Raw genomic sequence first — 18,505 nt, 5'->3', positions numbered from 1 at the left:
ATATGTTCATCATAACCTTATAAGCTATCATTATTGACTTGTTTGGTGTAAAATAGCTTAGATTATGTTTGTTTCCTTTCTCATGTCATAGATCTCGGGTTTACACCCCTTTTGTTAACACATTCATCACAAAAACACATGAAATCACACACATACATGCATAAAATCACACATAGTATACACATACACATAGATCTACACATTTTATTGTATTCTCCCCAATAAAAACTCATGAAAACCAAAAATAAAGGGGTATGAAACTCACCTTGAGTTGTAGTTTCTGTTTTGAAGAAGATTGGGATAAGTTTGGTGCTATTTTCAGTCCTAGCAAGTTTCTTGGATGGATCTCGAACTTAGGGTGTTCTAAGATGCAAGATCATGAATTTGAATGGATTAAGAGATGATATTTGATGAAAAGAAGGGAGTTAAAGCATGAATCAAACATTAACTTACCTTGGATGATGGTTTTTGTGGAAGGATCTCTTTGAAAGCCTCTTAGATCTCGAAAATTTGGAGAGAAATGGAGAGAGTTTCTTGAGAGAATTTTGAGTGAAGTGTGTGTGTGTTTGTTTGGGTTCGGCCGAGAGGAAGAAAGGGAGAAGAAGAGAGAAGGGTGATGGGATTGTTGCATGGAAGTATGGGAGCATGCATGGAAGTCCATTAAATAAAAATGAGTTGGCACCACAAAGTCAACTCTTTCTTTCTTTGTGGGCTTGGGCCGAAAATGGAGAGGGAAAGAGAAGATTTTTGGGCTTTGAATGATTAAGCCCATTTTATGGTTAAGTTAGGTGATTTTTGGCCCAAATAAATAAAAATATGATTTTTATGACCTATTAGGGCTAAATTAAATTGATTGTGACCCATTAAGGCCATTTAAGTTAACTTAGTGTATTTTGGGCTCCTAAGGCCCAAAAGTATTATGGTTCGTGCATATGAGTCCGATTAGGGCCCATTTGAAAGTTCTAGGTTCAAGATAGTCAAATTGGAAGCTTATTGACCCATTGGGTCCAATAAGGAAATCCTAATCCAGAATGGACTTAAACCGGGATTTCTAAGGTTTCCAATTCTTTGTTTACTATTTGCTGTGCTTGTATGAAGTTTTTGATTAAAGTTTGTTGTTATAAGCATCTTACATGCTTTCACATTGTTGGTTCACATTTGTTATCATTGTTCCATGTTTACAAGGCATCGAATTTCCTAGTTGTGACATGGCGTGAGGGCATAAGATGGATGAATCATCAAGTTGTTTTGTTTACAAGTATGTATATGTATATATTTGTTGAATGACTTGTAATGTTATCGTTTATGCTTTATGGTCTGTATCGGAACATGACATCCCGAGTTTTGATTATATAATGAAAATGCATCTCTTGATGAAATGCTTTGATAAACATTATTTTATCATATTTTGTTTTGGGGAACAAATTCCACAACTCTTTTAAATCAAAAGGATTTACTCTGAAATTATTTTAAAAAACATAAATGAAATCGGTCTTTTCTAGCCGAGATTTTGGGGATGTCACATTAAAACACCTCTATATAAGAGGGGGTTTGTCCACTTGTAGATGTGTGCTTGAGAGATGTAGTCATAGTGATTAGTGAGTGAGATATTTATGAAGCTCTAGACTAGATCCTTTTTTGTACTCATTTACTATGACTGAATATATCTTTTACACTAGGTAGGCTTTCCAAGCCCACTAGTGGCCCATAGGTGCTCCATTTTATTTTCCCATTGAGGCCGAACCTAAACCTGTGCTCGAGAGATAGCTGTCCATACACTGATAAGGGATGTATGGATTCTCGAGAAGAGAGGAGATGGCCTAATTTGCCAAATTGGGCCCAAATCCACTAATGGGCTTTACCCTAAGCTCGGGCATCTCCGTGACCCACATTATCTGACTTTTGATGGCCCACTAAGGCCTAAAGAACAAAAATCCCTTGCATGGCCCAAACTGAGGCCCACAACGGCCCAAACCCATATATGATGGGTACGCTGGGCGTACTCCTATGTACGCTAAGCGTACAAGCCAAATGGTGAGTACGCTAGGCGTACCTTCATGTACGATCAGCGTAATCCCCCTGTTACGTCACTTTCCCATTAAGTGCTTAATACTCTACTCTAGAAGCTACAATTACAGATCTAAGTCCTTATTGACGTCTTAAACCATAAAGTTGCTTACTTGATGGCTTTGCATGACCCATATAAGCTCAAACTCCAAAAATAACAATCTACTTCCATGGAAATGGTCTTAACTCATGCATGAACCCATTAGTACATCAAAGGTGGCAACTTTCTGCCTTAAGGACTCATTTAACACTGAGAGTGGCAACTCTAAGTCTTAGAAATCGGATTGACCCACAAAGCTTCCACCTTTGGACCAAAATGCTCCAAACCCCACTCTAAGAGATCTAAGAGATAAATGATCAAGATCAAAGCTTTATACCTTCATCAAGTTGAGAATGAGTCGAGATTGACTTTTGATCAAATTCGGTTTTCGAGAAATCAGTACAGGTGTTCCGTCTCATGATTATCATAATGTAAGATCTCGATCTTGACAACTTGATAACAAAATTTTAATGAAAAAATGGCCGTTTTAGTGGTTTTATAACAAAATTTGGTGCAAAAACGACACTAGGAATAACTTTAGGGGAGAATCGACGTTTTATTTCAACAAAACACAAACATTTGGTCCGACATTACGAGTCTAGCAATACGCCCCCAACCTCCAATCCTCCTCCGGCGAACGGTGGCCAGCAGCAGTATATCCGCCGGTACATCTAACGCTCCATACGGTTAGTTTCTTCATCATTATTTCTACATATTTCCTTTGAATTTTCGATACGATTTAATTATTGACTTCAAAACGAAAATTGATTTTAAACTCTTTAAAGTAGGCGTTTCAAACAGATTTTGTATTGCTACAAATTACATATATTCGCTGTTAATCTGGAAACGACCTCAATGCGGAATTTATATCCGGAAAGTTCTGTGATTGACATCAAAATCTAAAGTTTCCCATGTTAATCGGATCTTTTGAATTGACTGCAAACCCTAATAGTTTTTACTGCTTAAATTGAACCAGAATAGGCTATTTTGAGTAAGAAGAGAGGGAAAATTACAGTAGATATTGATTTGAATCAAGAGGATGGGGTCTGGTGAAGCTTTAAAAGCTGCAAAGGTTTACAGAGAGCTAATGAAAGCAGTGAAGAAACACATTGGGAAGGAAGAACACAAAACCCATTTCAGAGACTTCATAAAGTCGGAATTCAAGAAAAATGGAGATGGGTTAGAGACATCATTCATCCAGCAAAAAATCAAACTTGCCCATGATTATACTTTCCTTATAAACAGTGTCCATCATCACCAGGTAAACATTTTCCATCTTGATCTTGCAAAATCATGTTACAATCCCGTGTTAATGGAAGTTTCATGATGCTTGTGAATTGTGATGTTGTAGGAGTTGCTATTTTCATACAACATTGCTGTTGATAGAACAGATGAAATGAAGAGAATACTTGGAAAATCTGCTGCAAGTGTGGGTCTCCAGCTTCCTGATGTTTATCAACCTTGAAATTTGGAAAGCATGAATGATAATTGATAAAGCTCATAAATTTACTTCATGAATAAATTTGGGTTTTTTAATTGGCAAGATTATAGACTAATTTGGCTAGTTTTCTTTCTGAATCTGGTTTTAGAGTTTGAGATGTCTTGGACACTTCACAGTTTTGGCCTTCATTGTCTTTTTCTAATTTGCTTTGAATTTTCTAAAATGGTCATTTTGTGTTGGGAAATTGATTACTTAGAACTTTACATATCAATGTTTAAAAAAACATTACATTTTTTTTTTCTTTATACTTGATTATGATGATTACTTGGGACTTACATATGGTGCAAACAAGCAGTGTCTACATGAACGTCAAACAATAGCATGTAGCTTTTATTTAAGTCGATTGTAGTATCAACCATTTCAACTTACTCCTCTAGTGTTGCACTAACCCTACACGCTTCTTCGATTCTTTCCTTTGAGTTGAAAAACTTTTGTATATCTTCAGACATTATAAAAAACTTTTATAATATGCAAATGCGTATTATAAAAAAACTAACTTTTTCTTTGCTCGTCGATTGCTGAAGGTGGTAATGAGATTTCCAATGTTAACAATTGTTTTTTCATACACTGAAAATCATGAATGAGTTATAACATAATCCTATCAGCAAGTCACCGCTGTTTAACCTCACCACATAACACTTCATATTATATTTGGGAGTGGTAGAGCAACAATGGGTGTTAAAGATTGTGATACATAAAATATAAAATTCTTTAAAACATTGATATGGTTCCAAAAGAACATTAAATATTATACAAAAGTATCTAGTCGAGTTATGGACATCCAATCCACATGTTACATTAGTCTAAAATGACAGTTTTGTTTAGGTTTCACCCGTTTTTGTCTTTGAGAGCTCTATTTGCTTCCGGTCTAAGCTTTAACACCGTCTCTGATTTTCTTCTTCTTTTATATTTGACTTTGATGATTGTTTTTTTTTATACATCTAATATTTGTCTTTGCAAATAAAATGTATAGTTTTTGTATTATAAAATATTAATAGAATATAAGTATGTAAATACAAAGTTGCTTGCTATAGTTCTGAAAATTCTTATAGATATGTCATAATCTCATTTTTTGGTAAAAACCTGCCTTTCAAGAAACACTTATGCAAATCGATTGTATGCACCTACGAACTGAATTCAAACTTCTTCAGATTTTTAGATTTGATATTGTTGTTGTATACAAACCATTATTACTTTATTTTAAATATAATACAACAATGTACTTTATCAACTGAGTGTTTTTCTAAATAAATTGAGAATCCATTCCGAAAGAGATCATATCATTTGAAACAGTTCTTCGCATTCCAAAACAAAAACTATAACTACAGACATCTCTTGGCATTGGGGGGGGGGGGGGGGGGGGGGGTTATATTTTTGTAAGGGTTCTTGGGCTACACACAAGTTACTAACATGTGTAGTGATTAATCTAACAGAAAAAAATACCAAAAAGTTGAAAATTAAATATTCGCATTCCAAATACACTATTTATAATCTAGATCGACACTTTAAACATATGAACATAAAATCCAAACAAATAAACATGTAATACTAACATGGTTCCTGAAATCCATGTTTTTCTTCAAAGAAAAACTTCAATGTTTGAGTTTTATTATTATTATTTTTTTTTAAATTTTCTGAAATCACATTACAATATGAGATATGAGCAACACTTATATAGAACCTAGGCTCGTCCTTTTATTTTTAAGACTTTTTGCGGAAAAGTAAAAAAATTGGGTCCTTTTTATTTTTAAGACTTTTTTGCCGAAAAGTAAAAAATTGGGTCCATAAAATTTCGGACTAGCAATGGATTAATGACAAATTTATGACAGACAACGAAATATTAGTGACAGATTAACGATGAAATCCTGATGGATAAAATTTTGGACTACATTTATGTAAATGAGAGCCTTTGAGGAAGTGGATCATTTTTTAAGGTTATATTTAAAAAAATATTAAAGGACTAATATTATAAAAGCCTTAAATTTTTAACGTGTAATTGGAAAAAACCTTAATATTTTTTTTTTATTATTGCTCTGGCCACAACTTTTTCGCATAATTATCACTCTAGCCCACTTAACAAGTTTCATGGTTAACTTGGTTAATTTTTTTTTTTGCAAAATCAGTCCTAAAAAGTTCAAATTTGGTCCATGATGTTTGCAAAAAAGTACACCACATGATTTTTTAAGTTTATTTTTCATTTTTTGTAAACTTTATTTATTTTCGTTTATATATATATATATATATATATATATATATATATATATATATATATATATATATATATATATATATATATATATATATATATATATATATATATATATATATATATATATATTATTGTTTATATACTTTATTTATTTTCATTTTTTAACTTTATTTTTCAACAATTTGTTTATTTGTTTTTTTTACCTTTTGTTTTCTATTTTTTTTCTATTTTAGTTATTTATGGTTTTTCTAATGTTTTTATTTATTTTGATTCAAGTAAACGAACTTGAATTTAATTTAAATTACTATAACAAGTTTTTTTTTTATTTTTTATTTTTTATAGAAACCGACTATTATTATATTTTTTGTTCTTTCTTTTAGTCTATTCTCAAATTTAAAAATATTATCTTGCATTTAACCTATTGATATCATATATAGATATATGGTTTAATTTGCAAGTTATAGAGCACATTGAAACACTAATTCTCAATAAGCAAGCTAATTTTTTTTAATTTTCATTTTTTCGTAACATAAATATAATAACACTAAAGAAAAAAGAATAAAAAGAAAAAAAGTTGGACCGAAATTACAAATATAAACATAATTATTTTATTTACTTGAAAAAAAATAAAAAAAATTTACAAAAACTATAAATTATCAAAATTATAATATACTCTAATATATTAATACATTTTACATTTTTCGAAAAAGATCAATAAAAAAGTTAAAAATACAAAAAAAACCAAATAATTAGAAAAAAAATAAGAAAAAAAATAAATAAAAAGATGAAAAAAATAAAAAATATAATACGAAAAGAAAAATGAAAAAAAAAACTCTAATATACTCTATATATACATTAAAAAGATAGAAAACAAAAGGTAAACAAAAATCAAATTGTTGAAAAGTTAAAAAAAAATGAAAATAAATAAAGTATATATAAACAAAGAAAATAAAAAATGTATATATATTTACAAAAAAACCCGAAAATAAATAAAGTACACAAAAAACGAAAAATAAACTTAGAAAATAATATGGTGTAACTTTTTGCAAAAATTAGGAACCAAATTTGAACATTTTAGGACTGGTTTTGTAAAAAAGTTAACCAAATTAACCATGAAACTTATTAAGTAGGTAGAGGGATAATTCTGCGAGAAAGTTATGGTCAAAACAATAATAAAAAAAATATCAAAGCTTTTTCTAATTACGCTTTAAAAATTTAAAATTTTTATAATATTAGTCTAATATATATAATATTTAACAGAAAGTTTGATTGGTTTATTTAATTTCTATATAATAAGATGAGATCATAGATAACTCTAAAGTTTTTGATTTAATCGAGATGAAATGGTTTTGGATTAATCCCCTCAAAAACTCTACAATTAAAGATGTGGCAACCAACGTGGGACACAGCACTGATTGGAAGCAATATGGCGGTTCCACGAGGAAGACGATGACAACACACGGCCGGAGACACAGCTGTAACAATTTCCAAAGACGAGACAAACAACACACATACAAATACAATACGCACTCACCACTGTGTGAATCAAAATCAAACCCTCATTCACAGAACCAGAATCTACAGAATCATCATGGTGAAGAAACGCCTTCCTGATTGGCTCAACAGCCCCATGTGGTCTTCTCCCACAGTTACCACATCTCCACCACCGAAATCACGATCCCTATCGCCGCCGCCTCCGCCTCCTTCGTCGTCGAACGACGATCGATATGGTATCGGTAGTTACCCTTCCAAATCTTCCTCCGTCACGTCATCCGATTCTTCTCTGAATGAACCGCATGTTCCGTTGCCACCTCCTACTTCAATCAAACAGGAACCGACTCCGAAGACGAGAATTAGGGATTCATCGACCCGTAGCGTGAACAGTGATAACGACGTTAGTTCCTCCATTGAAGATGTTTCACGTCAGGCACAGTTATTAGAAGAGGTTAGACATCTGAATTTACACAATCAGAAGATTTTCATGCTTCTAATTTCTGGAATACGATCAATCAAGGTTTTTACTGAACGAAAAACAATTTCTAGCGAACACAGTTGGTTCCCAAGTAATAACCGAAATTCAAATACTAGTAATGATAACAAACGCAATCATTAGTCACTACACCTCTTTTTTTGTTGAATTCTGTTGAATGTAGCTATCGAGGAAGATTATAAACATTGGAGAACTGCGACAACTGTGTTTGTTGGGTATTCCAGATGCTGCTGGCATCCGTTCCACTGTATGGAAGGTGAGTAACAAAATGCGACCTGTGTCGAGTGTTGAGCTCTATGTTCTATGTGTTTGAAACTTAAAATAGATTCATTTGTGATTCTTCCATTCCATACTTTCAGTTGTTGTTGGCATATCTTCCAACTGATAAAGGGCTTTGGTCATCAGAATTGGCTAAGAAGAGAGCTCAGTACAAACAGTTCAAAGAGAACCTTTTGATGAATCCAGTAAGTTTTTAGTTCATTTGATCCCTTATTAGACTTCTTGCTCCATGATTCTGAATGTTTCTGTGGCTAGTCAGTCAGAAATCACCAGGACATTGGAAGTCTCTGCATCTCTTAAAAATGGTGATCTAAGTGAGGGAAAAGGGTTACTGGAAAGGTCAAAAATACCTCATGGGGAGCATCCATTAAGCCTAGGGAAGACTAGCATTTGGAACCAATTCTTTCAGGTATGATTCCACTCTCACACATGAAAGAATGATTTTTGGATTCAATTCTTAAATCAAATACTTTGTAGGACTCTGAGATCATTGAGCAGATAGATCGTGATGTGAAACGAACTCATCCAGACATCCCTTTTTTCTCTGGTGACTCAGCATCTTCAAAAGCCAATCAAGAATCTTTAAAAAACATTCTCATCATATTTGCAAAACTGAACCCAGGGATAAGATATGTGCAAGGGATGAATGAACTTTTGGCCCCTTTGTTCTATGTTTTCAGAAATGACCCTAATGAGGATTCTTTGGTAAATGAATAAAATAACATTGATTGTCAATTTGTCATATTATATCAATCATGATTTTGGTTTAGTAATTAGTTGATATGGATTTATTTGTACAGGTTAATGCTGAAGCAGATACTTTCTTTTGCTTTGTTGAGTTAATAAGTGGTTTTAGAGATAATTTTTGTCAGCAACTTGATAATAGTATTGTTGGCATTCGATCCACAATTTCAAGATTATCACAGCTTTTAAAGCAACATGATGAAGAGCTATGGCGTCATCTTGAGGTCACAACAAAAGTAAGAAATCACTTTAGATGGAAGGGTAAAATGGTCATTTACATTTACTCTCATTCAGACAGTTTATTCAGTCTAAAAAGAAACTGTATGTGTTCATACATTACTTAAAACAGAAAGACATTTATCCATTGATCTCTTTTGTCTGTACAACAATTTTGATAGACAAAAGGGTAAAGATGTCATTTACTCATGAGATGATTCATGGAGTCCAAAAAAGAAACAGTATTTGTCAATACAACAAAGACAAACATCAACTATCCATTGAGCACTTTATCCATGCAACAATTTCATTTTATAACAGTTTGCAAATAAGCAGTCTTTTTTATTCAAATTTACTTTTAGATAGAAGGGTAAGATGGTCATTTACTCTCATTGAGACACACTCATTCAATCCAAAAAAAGTAGATTTTTTTTTTCAATACAACAGACATCATCTATCCATACAGCAGTTCCATTTTATAATAGTTAGTTCTCAAATAGTCAGTTTTATTCTAGATAGAAGGGTAAAATGGTCATTTACTCTGTCCAAAGAAAAAAAAAGGTCTCTGTTCAATGTTCATACAACACTTGCTGCAAAAAAAAGAAAAAAGAACATGCGCCAAGATTCCTTCTTGTCTAAAAGTAAACGGAAATTCATTTTTTTTTACATCAAGTGAATGTTGATGAAAAGACTAAAATGCCCTTCTTGTAATGACAGGTAAACCCACAGTTCTACGCATTTAGATGGATCACACTTTTACTGACTCAGGAGTTTAACTTTTCTGATAGTCTTCACATTTGGGATGCACTCTTAAGCGACCCTGAGGGACCTCAAGTGAGTCAACTCAACAACCAACATTTCTATATTGTCTAGATACAAGGGTAAAATGGTCATTTACTCTCTCGTTCTATTACATTTACAGGAGACTCTCCTTCGGGTTTGCTGTGCAATGCTGATTCTGGTTAGGAGGCGTTTGCTTGCTGGAGATTTCACAGCAAATCTCAAGTTATTACAAAGTTACCCTTCTACAAATGTTAGTCAATTGCTCTATCTTTCCAACAAGTTGAGGTCTTGTTAAAATTAAATTCATTGATTTTGTAGGGTTTTTTTTTTGGATGGGTAAATTTATAATCACAAAAGTTAGGTTTCTTTATTTTTGTTAGTAGGTTTAATGTCAGTTAAAAAATGTTAAGTTTTTTTTTCCTGCTTCACTTGGTTTATGGAAATCGAACTTCAAAAGATGTAATGTAAACTGATGTACATTTTACACAATTGTTTATAGAATGTTAGAGAAATTCCGGGAAAATAGCAACACATTTTTTCTTTTATTACTAATATATTGGCAATGAACTTTAATTTTTACCTATGATAGCAATGTAGTATTAGTTTTTGAATGATTGACATTATGTCTTTTTGCTTATGTGGCATCCAACCGATGTTGATGTGGCAATATAAATACCAAATTATCAGCCAATGGTTGGGATTCGATTCCTATACCTTTAAGGTCGCAGGGTGCGGTCATATTTTACCCAATGTTTTAAAAACCGGTTGTTTAGTTGAACCGGTCTCGTGACCGGTTTCCGGTTCAACCGGTTTTCTAATTTTTTTTTTATGTTTTTTATTTTTTTCCTGCACACACACACACACATATATATATATATATATATATATATATATATATATATATATATATATATATATATATATATATATAACCAGTAATTTAACATCCACACGTTCAAACAATAAAAATGCATATGACAAAAAATTGTAGATCAATCCAAACACATTCCCATAAGTTTTATATCAATCCAAATACATCCAAAATAACATAAAAGATAATAACTAATAAAAATATAGTTTTAGCTTAAAAGTAACGCATCAAGATTAAATCAAATCATGGATCTTGAGACATTGGAGTGTTATATGCATCAATCTAACGATCGCTTAATAAATGAAATTCACTGTCAACTTCATCATTATTAAAAATAAGGCCTGTTTCTTTTTCTACCATATAAACAAACAATGTTAATGTCACAAAATAGATTAATAATAAACTAAAATTATAACACTACATTAATATTATGGTAAAAAATGTCACCTTGTGTTTGAGAATGTGTTTGAGAAACTGGTTCATGCTCTTCTTCGTCAAGCATATTTTCTAAATCATTGTAATCAAGTTCTCCTTCCGGCTCTTTTTCAACCACCCAAAAATCCGTCTTATCAATACATTCATAGTCAATAGGATCGTAAGACCTTTTATCAACCTTTAGTATACAAAATCACTCACAAAAAAAAGTTGTAAAAAATAAAAAGACATTATTATTAATTAAATATTTTATTATAATATAATGTACCTATTTTTTTAAACGCAAGTTGTAGTGCACAAATACAAGATCATTTAATCTTTGATGTTCCAACCTATTCCTCTTTTTTTGTGTGAATTCTTTCAAAGACACTCCAATTTCTTTCACAACCGGAAAACGATGCGGTTTGACTTAGTATTCTAATAGCAAACTTTTGTAATATTGGAGTATCTCCGCCAAATAACTTCCACCACTCATCTACAAATAAAATGGTAAGAAAAAAAATATATTTCACAATAATATAGTTAATAATAGTATACAAAAGTTAAATGTTACCTGGACGTGTACTAGTACGAGAAGCAATGGCACTATATCTACCAAAAGTACCTTCACTGTCACGAAATTTGCCAAGAGATAGTGTAAGATCTAAAATGCTTGTACCAGAAAAATTCTTCTCAACCATATCGAGAACACCTTGAAACACCTCTCTCTTAGAACAAACATTCTCATGATTATACTGAAAAACTGGATTTAACCAATACGCTGCACAATGAATACTTTTTCTTAGCATTTTATCCCAATGACGATCAATTAAGGCCTGTATAATTCTTTCTTCTTCTTAAATAATTCCTTTACTCCTCTTCTTGCCCCATACATTCCCTCATAAACATAACCCAATGCAGGTTTTTCATCTGAATCACATAACCGCAAAAGCCTTAATAAAGGAGTCATCACTTTTACCGTAATCAAACAATTTTTCCAAAAGTTTTCATTCAAGACAATATTTACATTTAGCCGCATTTCTCAATTTCAACATCTTCTTAAAGTCGTTAGATATGACCATTGCGTGTAAATCGGCTTTATGGTCATATAAACTTTTCAATGCAATAAACGCAGTACCAAAATGGGTAGCACCTGGACGGATGATTTCTGTCCAACCATCTCTTTTTCTTAACCAATTTAAGGGCCACTTATGATTGTAAATAAAAACAGTAACCCTGGATGCAAGAGTGACCAAACTTTTTACATTATCTAATTTTGAAACATCCTTTAATATAAGATTAAGACAATGTGCTGCACATGGAGACCAAGTAATAGAAGGATATCTTTCACACAGGTTACTACCAGCAAGTTTGTAATTGGCAGCATTATCAGTGACAATTTGAACCACATTCTTGTGTCCTACCATTTCAACAATCTCAGCAAACAAATTACACAAATTTGAAGCATTACTCTCTATATCAGATGCATCAATAGATTTAAGAAATGATATTCCTTTCGGACAATAAACCAAAAAATTAATCAAATGGCGTTGCCTAGTATCCCTCCACCCATCACTCATGATTGTGCAACCACTTTCAATCCATTGATTTCTATATGAATCAATTAACATTGTAACAGACTTCTTTGCATCTGACAATAAATTGACCCTCAAAGCATGATAATTAGGTGCTTTGTACCCATAACCAATACCCGCTATTTTATCTACCATATGTTGAAAATAAGGAGAGTTACAAGCATTCATAGGTACACATGCATCATAGAACCACATCGCAATTGCTAAATCGACATCATGTATTTTTTGCTTAGTTTGCATGATAGATTTAATAGTGGATTGAGAAGGATCATTTATACCTTTTGTGAAGAAAGGATGAAAACTTGATGTACCTTTCCGTTTTCCTTCTTTATTAGGTCGTGCTTTGACATTTTGATTTTGTGTTTCTTCCGTCTCTTCATCGTCATCCGAGATAGTAACAATGTTTATGCCATCACCACTAGCTTTACGTTTTTCCCTTCGTGCCGTTTCTTTCAAAAGACCTTGCATTAAGAAACGGACTTCTGGGGATACTTTAGTACAAGGTGATATGTCACCAGTAACACCAGCAAGATGTTTCTTAGCTCTGCTTATGCCACCACCACGCCAAATTTTTTGACAAAAATTACATATGTAAATCTTGTTTCCTTTATCATCCTTAGCTAGAGTTATATGTTCCCATGCTTTATCCGTCTTCGTTCTTACATTTGATTGAACGAAAGGTTGTGATTGAGATTGTGTTTCCATTGGTTGTTTGTCTCTAGAATCCATGTTCAAAACCATAACCAATTTCAAAATCAGAATAATAAACATAAATTAAAATTTAATAAGCTTAAACAGTGGGTAATCGTTCATAAGTCATAACCAAAATTAATAAACTTAAACAGTGGGTAATCATTCATAACCAAAATTAATTAGAATAATGTATGGTGAAAGTAAAGAGGATAGGAATTATGTATTGATTTTTTTCAGTTTACTTGATTAAAATCATGTATAATGTATGAACTATGGATCGTAGGTTCATGTATTAAAATTGAACTAAAAAAACATATGTGCTCAATTCTTACCTGTCGACAATGAATGTTATATTAAAAAAAGCAACGTGATTATGGAAGATTAAATATTGAACTATTGATTACGTCGACCATGGAGATGACGATAGACAAGAACTTGACTTACTGTGCGTAACATTCAGTCTAAATTGGTTATATTTGCTGCAACTTGTGAAGCCCACGTTCCATATTTTAGCCCAAAAATGTTTACCCACGGGTTTAAACGGTATTTATCCGATTCATTACAACCGGTTCAACCGGAAAATAACAATAACCGGCCGATTCACACCGGCATGAAATTTAACATAAAACCGGTCCTAATTAAACCGGACACTACACCGGTTCCCGGTTCGACCGATTAAAACCTTGATTTTACCTTTTACATTTTTCCTACCACCTAAGTGTCATCTTATTTTACAATCATTCTTTTTAAAATCCAAGAAATAGTCACATATTTCAACTTACTTTTTTATAATTTGAATTAATTTGAATAAATAAGTATAATTAGTTAAAAGATAAATCTTCATAAATGGCCATGTGGTTTGCCAAAATTTAGGCTTTAGTATTTATTTTTTTTTTCATGGAAATTATGGAAAATCTGTATGGTTTCAATTTATAGCGTTTCAGTTTACAGCGTGTTTGGTCTATGTAAAATAACTTTTATATCTTTTTAATTTCTTTTAGTTATTTCTTTTTGGTTAATTAGAATTTAAATTAATATTTATGTTATTATCAAATCAGAATTTAGAAAAAGTCTACACCCTCACCCTTTTTCTTATCTCTTCTTTTGCCACTGACAACCACCACCATCTTCCAACACCATCCACCACCATTACCACTAGAAAAGGCTTCCACCATTACAACAACTATGACAGTATCTTCTCCATCCACCCTTTTCTCTCTCCCTTCTTCCACCACCACCACCACAAGTCAACGCCTCCGCCACCTCACCCCCACAGCTTCAAATCAATAAATACCAGAAAAGACCTTCATCATCCACGAACCACCACCACATCCATCATCAATTTCTAGTTAAAAAGAATAGGTTGTTTCATTCAGGAGTGAAACACAGATTGTGTAAATGACAGATTACCATATTTGATTAAACCTCAAGGAAACCTTCTCTCTTTTAGGATCAGCAACTCCCATCAGCCAAGATCCTATCAAAAGTAGTTCAAAAAAACGATTAAGGTTCTAAAAAGCTCGTCATGGCTCCGCCATGGCTTGTATGTGCCGCCAAACTTTATCAAAATACCGCTTTGACTCATATATGTGTATAAAAATAAATAATAGTTGAAAATACATATAAAATATGAATTATATACAAAATTATCGTCTTAAGTCACGCCTTACAAACGACGTGACTTGCCAAGGCTTGACATTGCCGCCAAATCACGCCTTACGTTATTTACACTTGAAAGCGATACATAAAAGCATTTCATATACAAAAGCAAACGTCGGACCTAATGGCGAAGCCGGAAACGATTCGTCCCAATTAAACCCATCGAAATCACCACCACTTCCTCCACCACCGCTACAACGGTACCACCAAACGAACCATCATCGCCATCAAAGAACCATCCTCCGTCTTCATCGACACAGGGAACATCGCCAAGTCCACTATGGATCGACGATCCCCTTTCCCCTAACGAATTTCCTACTCTCGATCCTTCTTTTTGTAACTATTGCTCCACCATCACCAAAACTATATCTGCAAATATATAATGTGTGCGTGTGAGTGAGTTTTAGTTTCTATTTTCCGTAGACCTCCTTGTTTCTCCGACGAGGCTTAAGAACAGGGAACGAAAGAAAACCATCACATCATTGGGACAATAAGTTTGTTTGTCAGATCCATTCGCTATAAAATGTATGGTTGCTTCAACTTCTGCTCTGGGATCTTGATCTCCATCGGATTGTCTATGGTGGTGGGCAGTGGGTAATAGAGGGAGGAAATGGTCGATGGTGGTTGTCGATTAAGGGAAGAATAATTCGTTAGGGAGTGGGAGCCAATAGACGCAAATGTGGTTTTTGGTTTAATATTTTTTTTTAATTTTAAATAAAAATGGTTTTATAATTAATGTAAATTAAAAATACAAAAAAACTAAAACAAATTAATCAAGGGTAAAATAATAATTTTATATCAAATTTGTAACAAAATGAAACCACGGGACCAACCACGATAGAAGTTGAAATCATAAGAACCTTCATAAGGACAAAAAAAAAGAAAAATTAGAGGCTAAAGCTCAGATTCTGAAAATGTATAAGGGCCATTTATGAAATTTTGTGTTAATTAAAGACAAATCTTGATAAATTGTGTGAGTGGATTCTTATAATATCACGTTTAGTTTTTAACTTTTTTCGTTGGAGGTTCCTGTAATTTCTATCATGATTTGTCTCTCACCTATAAAAAAAAGACATTTGTACGCTTTTTAATTTATTTTACATTTTTCTTTATGATTAAGAGATTAAAAAAAAAAATACAAAGATCAAATAAATAACACCCTTCCCCTTAAACTCCTCTCTCATCAGCGTCAGCTAACACAACCACCACCACTGTCCCGTTAACCGTCACCACCATACGTTTAATCTTCGATTTCAACCATAACAATGTCGTCTCCTTAGTCATCGTCTCCTCTCGCTCTTACCCCTACATACTTTAACCTTAACCTTCGTCTTCCTCCCTTACAGGCGACGACAATTGGGGTTTCAACAGTTGAAATTTCGACGATTTGCCACATGGGTTTGCTTAGAGGGGGTTTGTTGTGCACATTTTAGTGGTTCTAGTGGTAGTTTCGGTTTTGAAAATGGGTGGCTAGAAGTGGCCAAAATAGGCAGCGATGGTGGCGGTGGTCGTTGAAGTCAACTCCGACGGTTGTTCGAGGTTGGGGTTGGTTAGAGTTTTGTCTACACACCGAGGGCAGTCCAATGGAGGTAATTTCAACAACAACCAAGTCCTAGACCTCCATGATTCTTCAGTTTGATTACAATATCCCAATCAACCCACTTTATTTTCCTCTTGTCATCATCACCTTCCCAAAGGAATCGACTTCTTATTTGGGGGTGATCTCCAGTATCACGAGGTTCCCCTGGTGGAGGCACTACTTGCCTTGGATATTGTCGGGCCTGCTCCCAAATGCGAGGCCTTTCTTGCCGTGGCGAGAGCCGAGGCTGCCTCTCCATCTAAGGGGTCGGTTGTGCCTAGCTTTCAGTTCATATCCCGTCTTCGGCCGCTGTTGCAGATTCTGCACTTGGGGAGGATGTTGGTGGTGGTACTATTGGACGACGCTTATGCCGGAAACGCAACATCGAACCTTTTCTCGCTAAGTCACTTATTATTATCGATATTGCTGATAGTGATGAGTTATTAGTGGCAGAGGCGGTTTGTTCACACCATCGAGGGAAAACAATCACTCCGGTAGGTTGCTCCACCTCACCCTCGGCTTCGAATGGCGTCCCTTCGAAAGTGGGGCCTTCCTTTTCGGGCCCCCCTGGTGTGTATCTCCCAAGGTAGAACCTTACACCAAGTTCTCTTCTATCGGAATAGGGTCTTGCTAGTGAATAGTATCATCATGCATTTCCTTCTGCTACCCTAGAGGCCCTTGATGCCTTTGTTATTCTCATATGGTAGATGATCTTTAGTATGCCGCTGTTCAGGTGGCTCCTTATTTGGTGGCTGCTGTCGGCTGTCTCTGTTTCATCGGGGTTGACTGGGCGGAGTTGGCTCCCATTAAATCGGAGTACGACGAGCTTGCAGAGAAGATATGGCTCCTCGAGAAGGAGCGACGTAAGTTCAATGAACGCTACCTTGTGTTATTTGGGGAGAAAACCGTTGATGAGGCTCAGGTGGCGACTTTGGATGGGGAGGTCAACCGCCTATCTCAGCAGGTCCAAGATTTGGCTATGGAGAAAACGACATTAGTGGAACGTTTGGCGTTGCGAGGCAGTGAGCTCGCGGCCGAGGTCTTGGGTTCTTCGAAATGGGGTGGTCCGTGTAGTGGACCATGTTGTTGAGAACAATGAGTTTGCGCTCGGGATTCGCGGCGTGAAGGCCGGGTATGTGGCTGCTGGTGTGGAGAGGGGAAAACAGACGGTGCAGGTATTGTCCTCTGGTAGCGGCTTCGGCCCATCCGAACCGGGCGTCATCGCTCAGCCTACTGATGCCATGCACGCTGTCGTTAGGGCTTTCGCTGAGACGGACTTCGCATCTTATCTCAAACTAGGCGAGCTTGGTCTTGTTGATCTCTGCCAATTATGTTCTGAGGAGGAGGACATTGTTCCAGACGACGACGTTGAGGGTAGCATGTGAACGCAGTCTTGTTAGGGTTAATGTTTTACTGGATGTTTTTTGTACGCTTGCTGTTGTTATTTTTTGTTTGTTTGACACCAGAAGATGCTTTCAATGTTTTAGGTTTTTATGTTTTTGAAATATCATCACGCTTTCCTTTATTTTGGGGAAGCATCTCCCCAGAGAGTATTTTGTAGGCTTGGACTTCGGCCCTGAGTCGGGTGACCTACTACCTTCCTTTTGTGGTCTCTTAAGGTGAGCCGAGGTCATCACCTCGAGGCTCCCTAGATCCGCATCTGTTATATTTTTATTTTTAGGGGAAGGTTGTGATCCTTCATACCCTTTGAATACGTTTGGTTCGAGAGCTTAGAGGCCTTGTCGTTTGGCCGAACCAACGTGTCCCCTGAGGAATCATCTCTTTTCGATATTTGTAGTTGCATGCTGGCAATTTGGTCCGCCTAAACAGTGTGGGTGATCAACTTGTGATTCCATTTGGCAAAT

The 18,505-nt window shown here is 34.6% G+C and overlaps 3 protein-coding genes across 4 annotated transcripts; 2 read left to right on the top strand and 1 right to left on the bottom strand.

The window, feature by feature from the left end:
- Positions 1-2,647: 2,647 nt before the first annotated feature.
- LOC145028972 (complex 1 protein, LYR family protein) lies at positions 2,648-3,681 on the top strand. 2 transcript variants are annotated; one of them, XM_078977645.1, is made up of 3 exons: positions 2,648-2,793; positions 3,084-3,368; positions 3,459-3,681. In XM_078977645.1, exons 2-3 carry the CDS (start codon positions 3,147-3,149, stop codon positions 3,570-3,572), a joined length of 336 nt encoding a protein of 111 aa, XP_078833771.1. In that variant the 5' UTR covers positions 2,648-2,793; positions 3,084-3,146; the 3' UTR covers positions 3,573-3,681. The 2 variants fall into 2 exon arrangements, with proteins under 2 accessions (XP_078833771.1, XP_078833772.1); XM_078977646.1 differs by having other exon boundaries at positions 2,659-2,793; positions 3,089-3,368.
- Positions 3,682-7,163: 3,482 nt separating this feature from the next.
- LOC145031244 (uncharacterized) lies at positions 7,164-10,352 on the top strand. The gene is made up of 8 exons (XM_078979764.1): positions 7,164-7,762; positions 7,971-8,063; positions 8,167-8,271; positions 8,346-8,495; positions 8,564-8,791; positions 8,887-9,066; positions 9,764-9,880; positions 9,969-10,352. Exons 1-8 carry the CDS (start codon positions 7,409-7,411, stop codon positions 10,122-10,124), a joined length of 1,383 nt encoding a protein of 460 aa, XP_078835890.1. The 5' UTR covers positions 7,164-7,408; the 3' UTR covers positions 10,125-10,352.
- Positions 10,353-11,943: 1,591 nt separating this feature from the next.
- LOC145029917 (uncharacterized) lies at positions 11,944-13,438 on the bottom strand. Its single transcript, XM_078978360.1, has 2 exons — positions 12,142-13,438; positions 11,944-12,044 (listed from the first exon to the last, which is right to left on the bottom strand). The coding sequence occupies exons 1-2, from the start codon at positions 13,436-13,438 to the stop codon at positions 11,944-11,946; spliced, it is 1,398 nt and encodes a 465-aa protein (XP_078834486.1).
- Positions 13,439-18,505: the final 5,067 nt, after the last annotated feature.

This window comes from Lactuca saligna, chromosome 2 (assembly GCF_052625555.1).
Source record: "Lactuca saligna cultivar CGN05327 chromosome 2, ASM5262555v1, whole genome shotgun sequence".
In the NCBI taxonomy this organism is placed as follows: Eukaryota; Viridiplantae; Streptophyta; class Magnoliopsida; order Asterales; family Asteraceae; genus Lactuca; species Lactuca saligna.
Note: the sequence above shows the minus strand (reverse complement) of the source record. Positions and strands in the feature narration are given on the sequence as shown.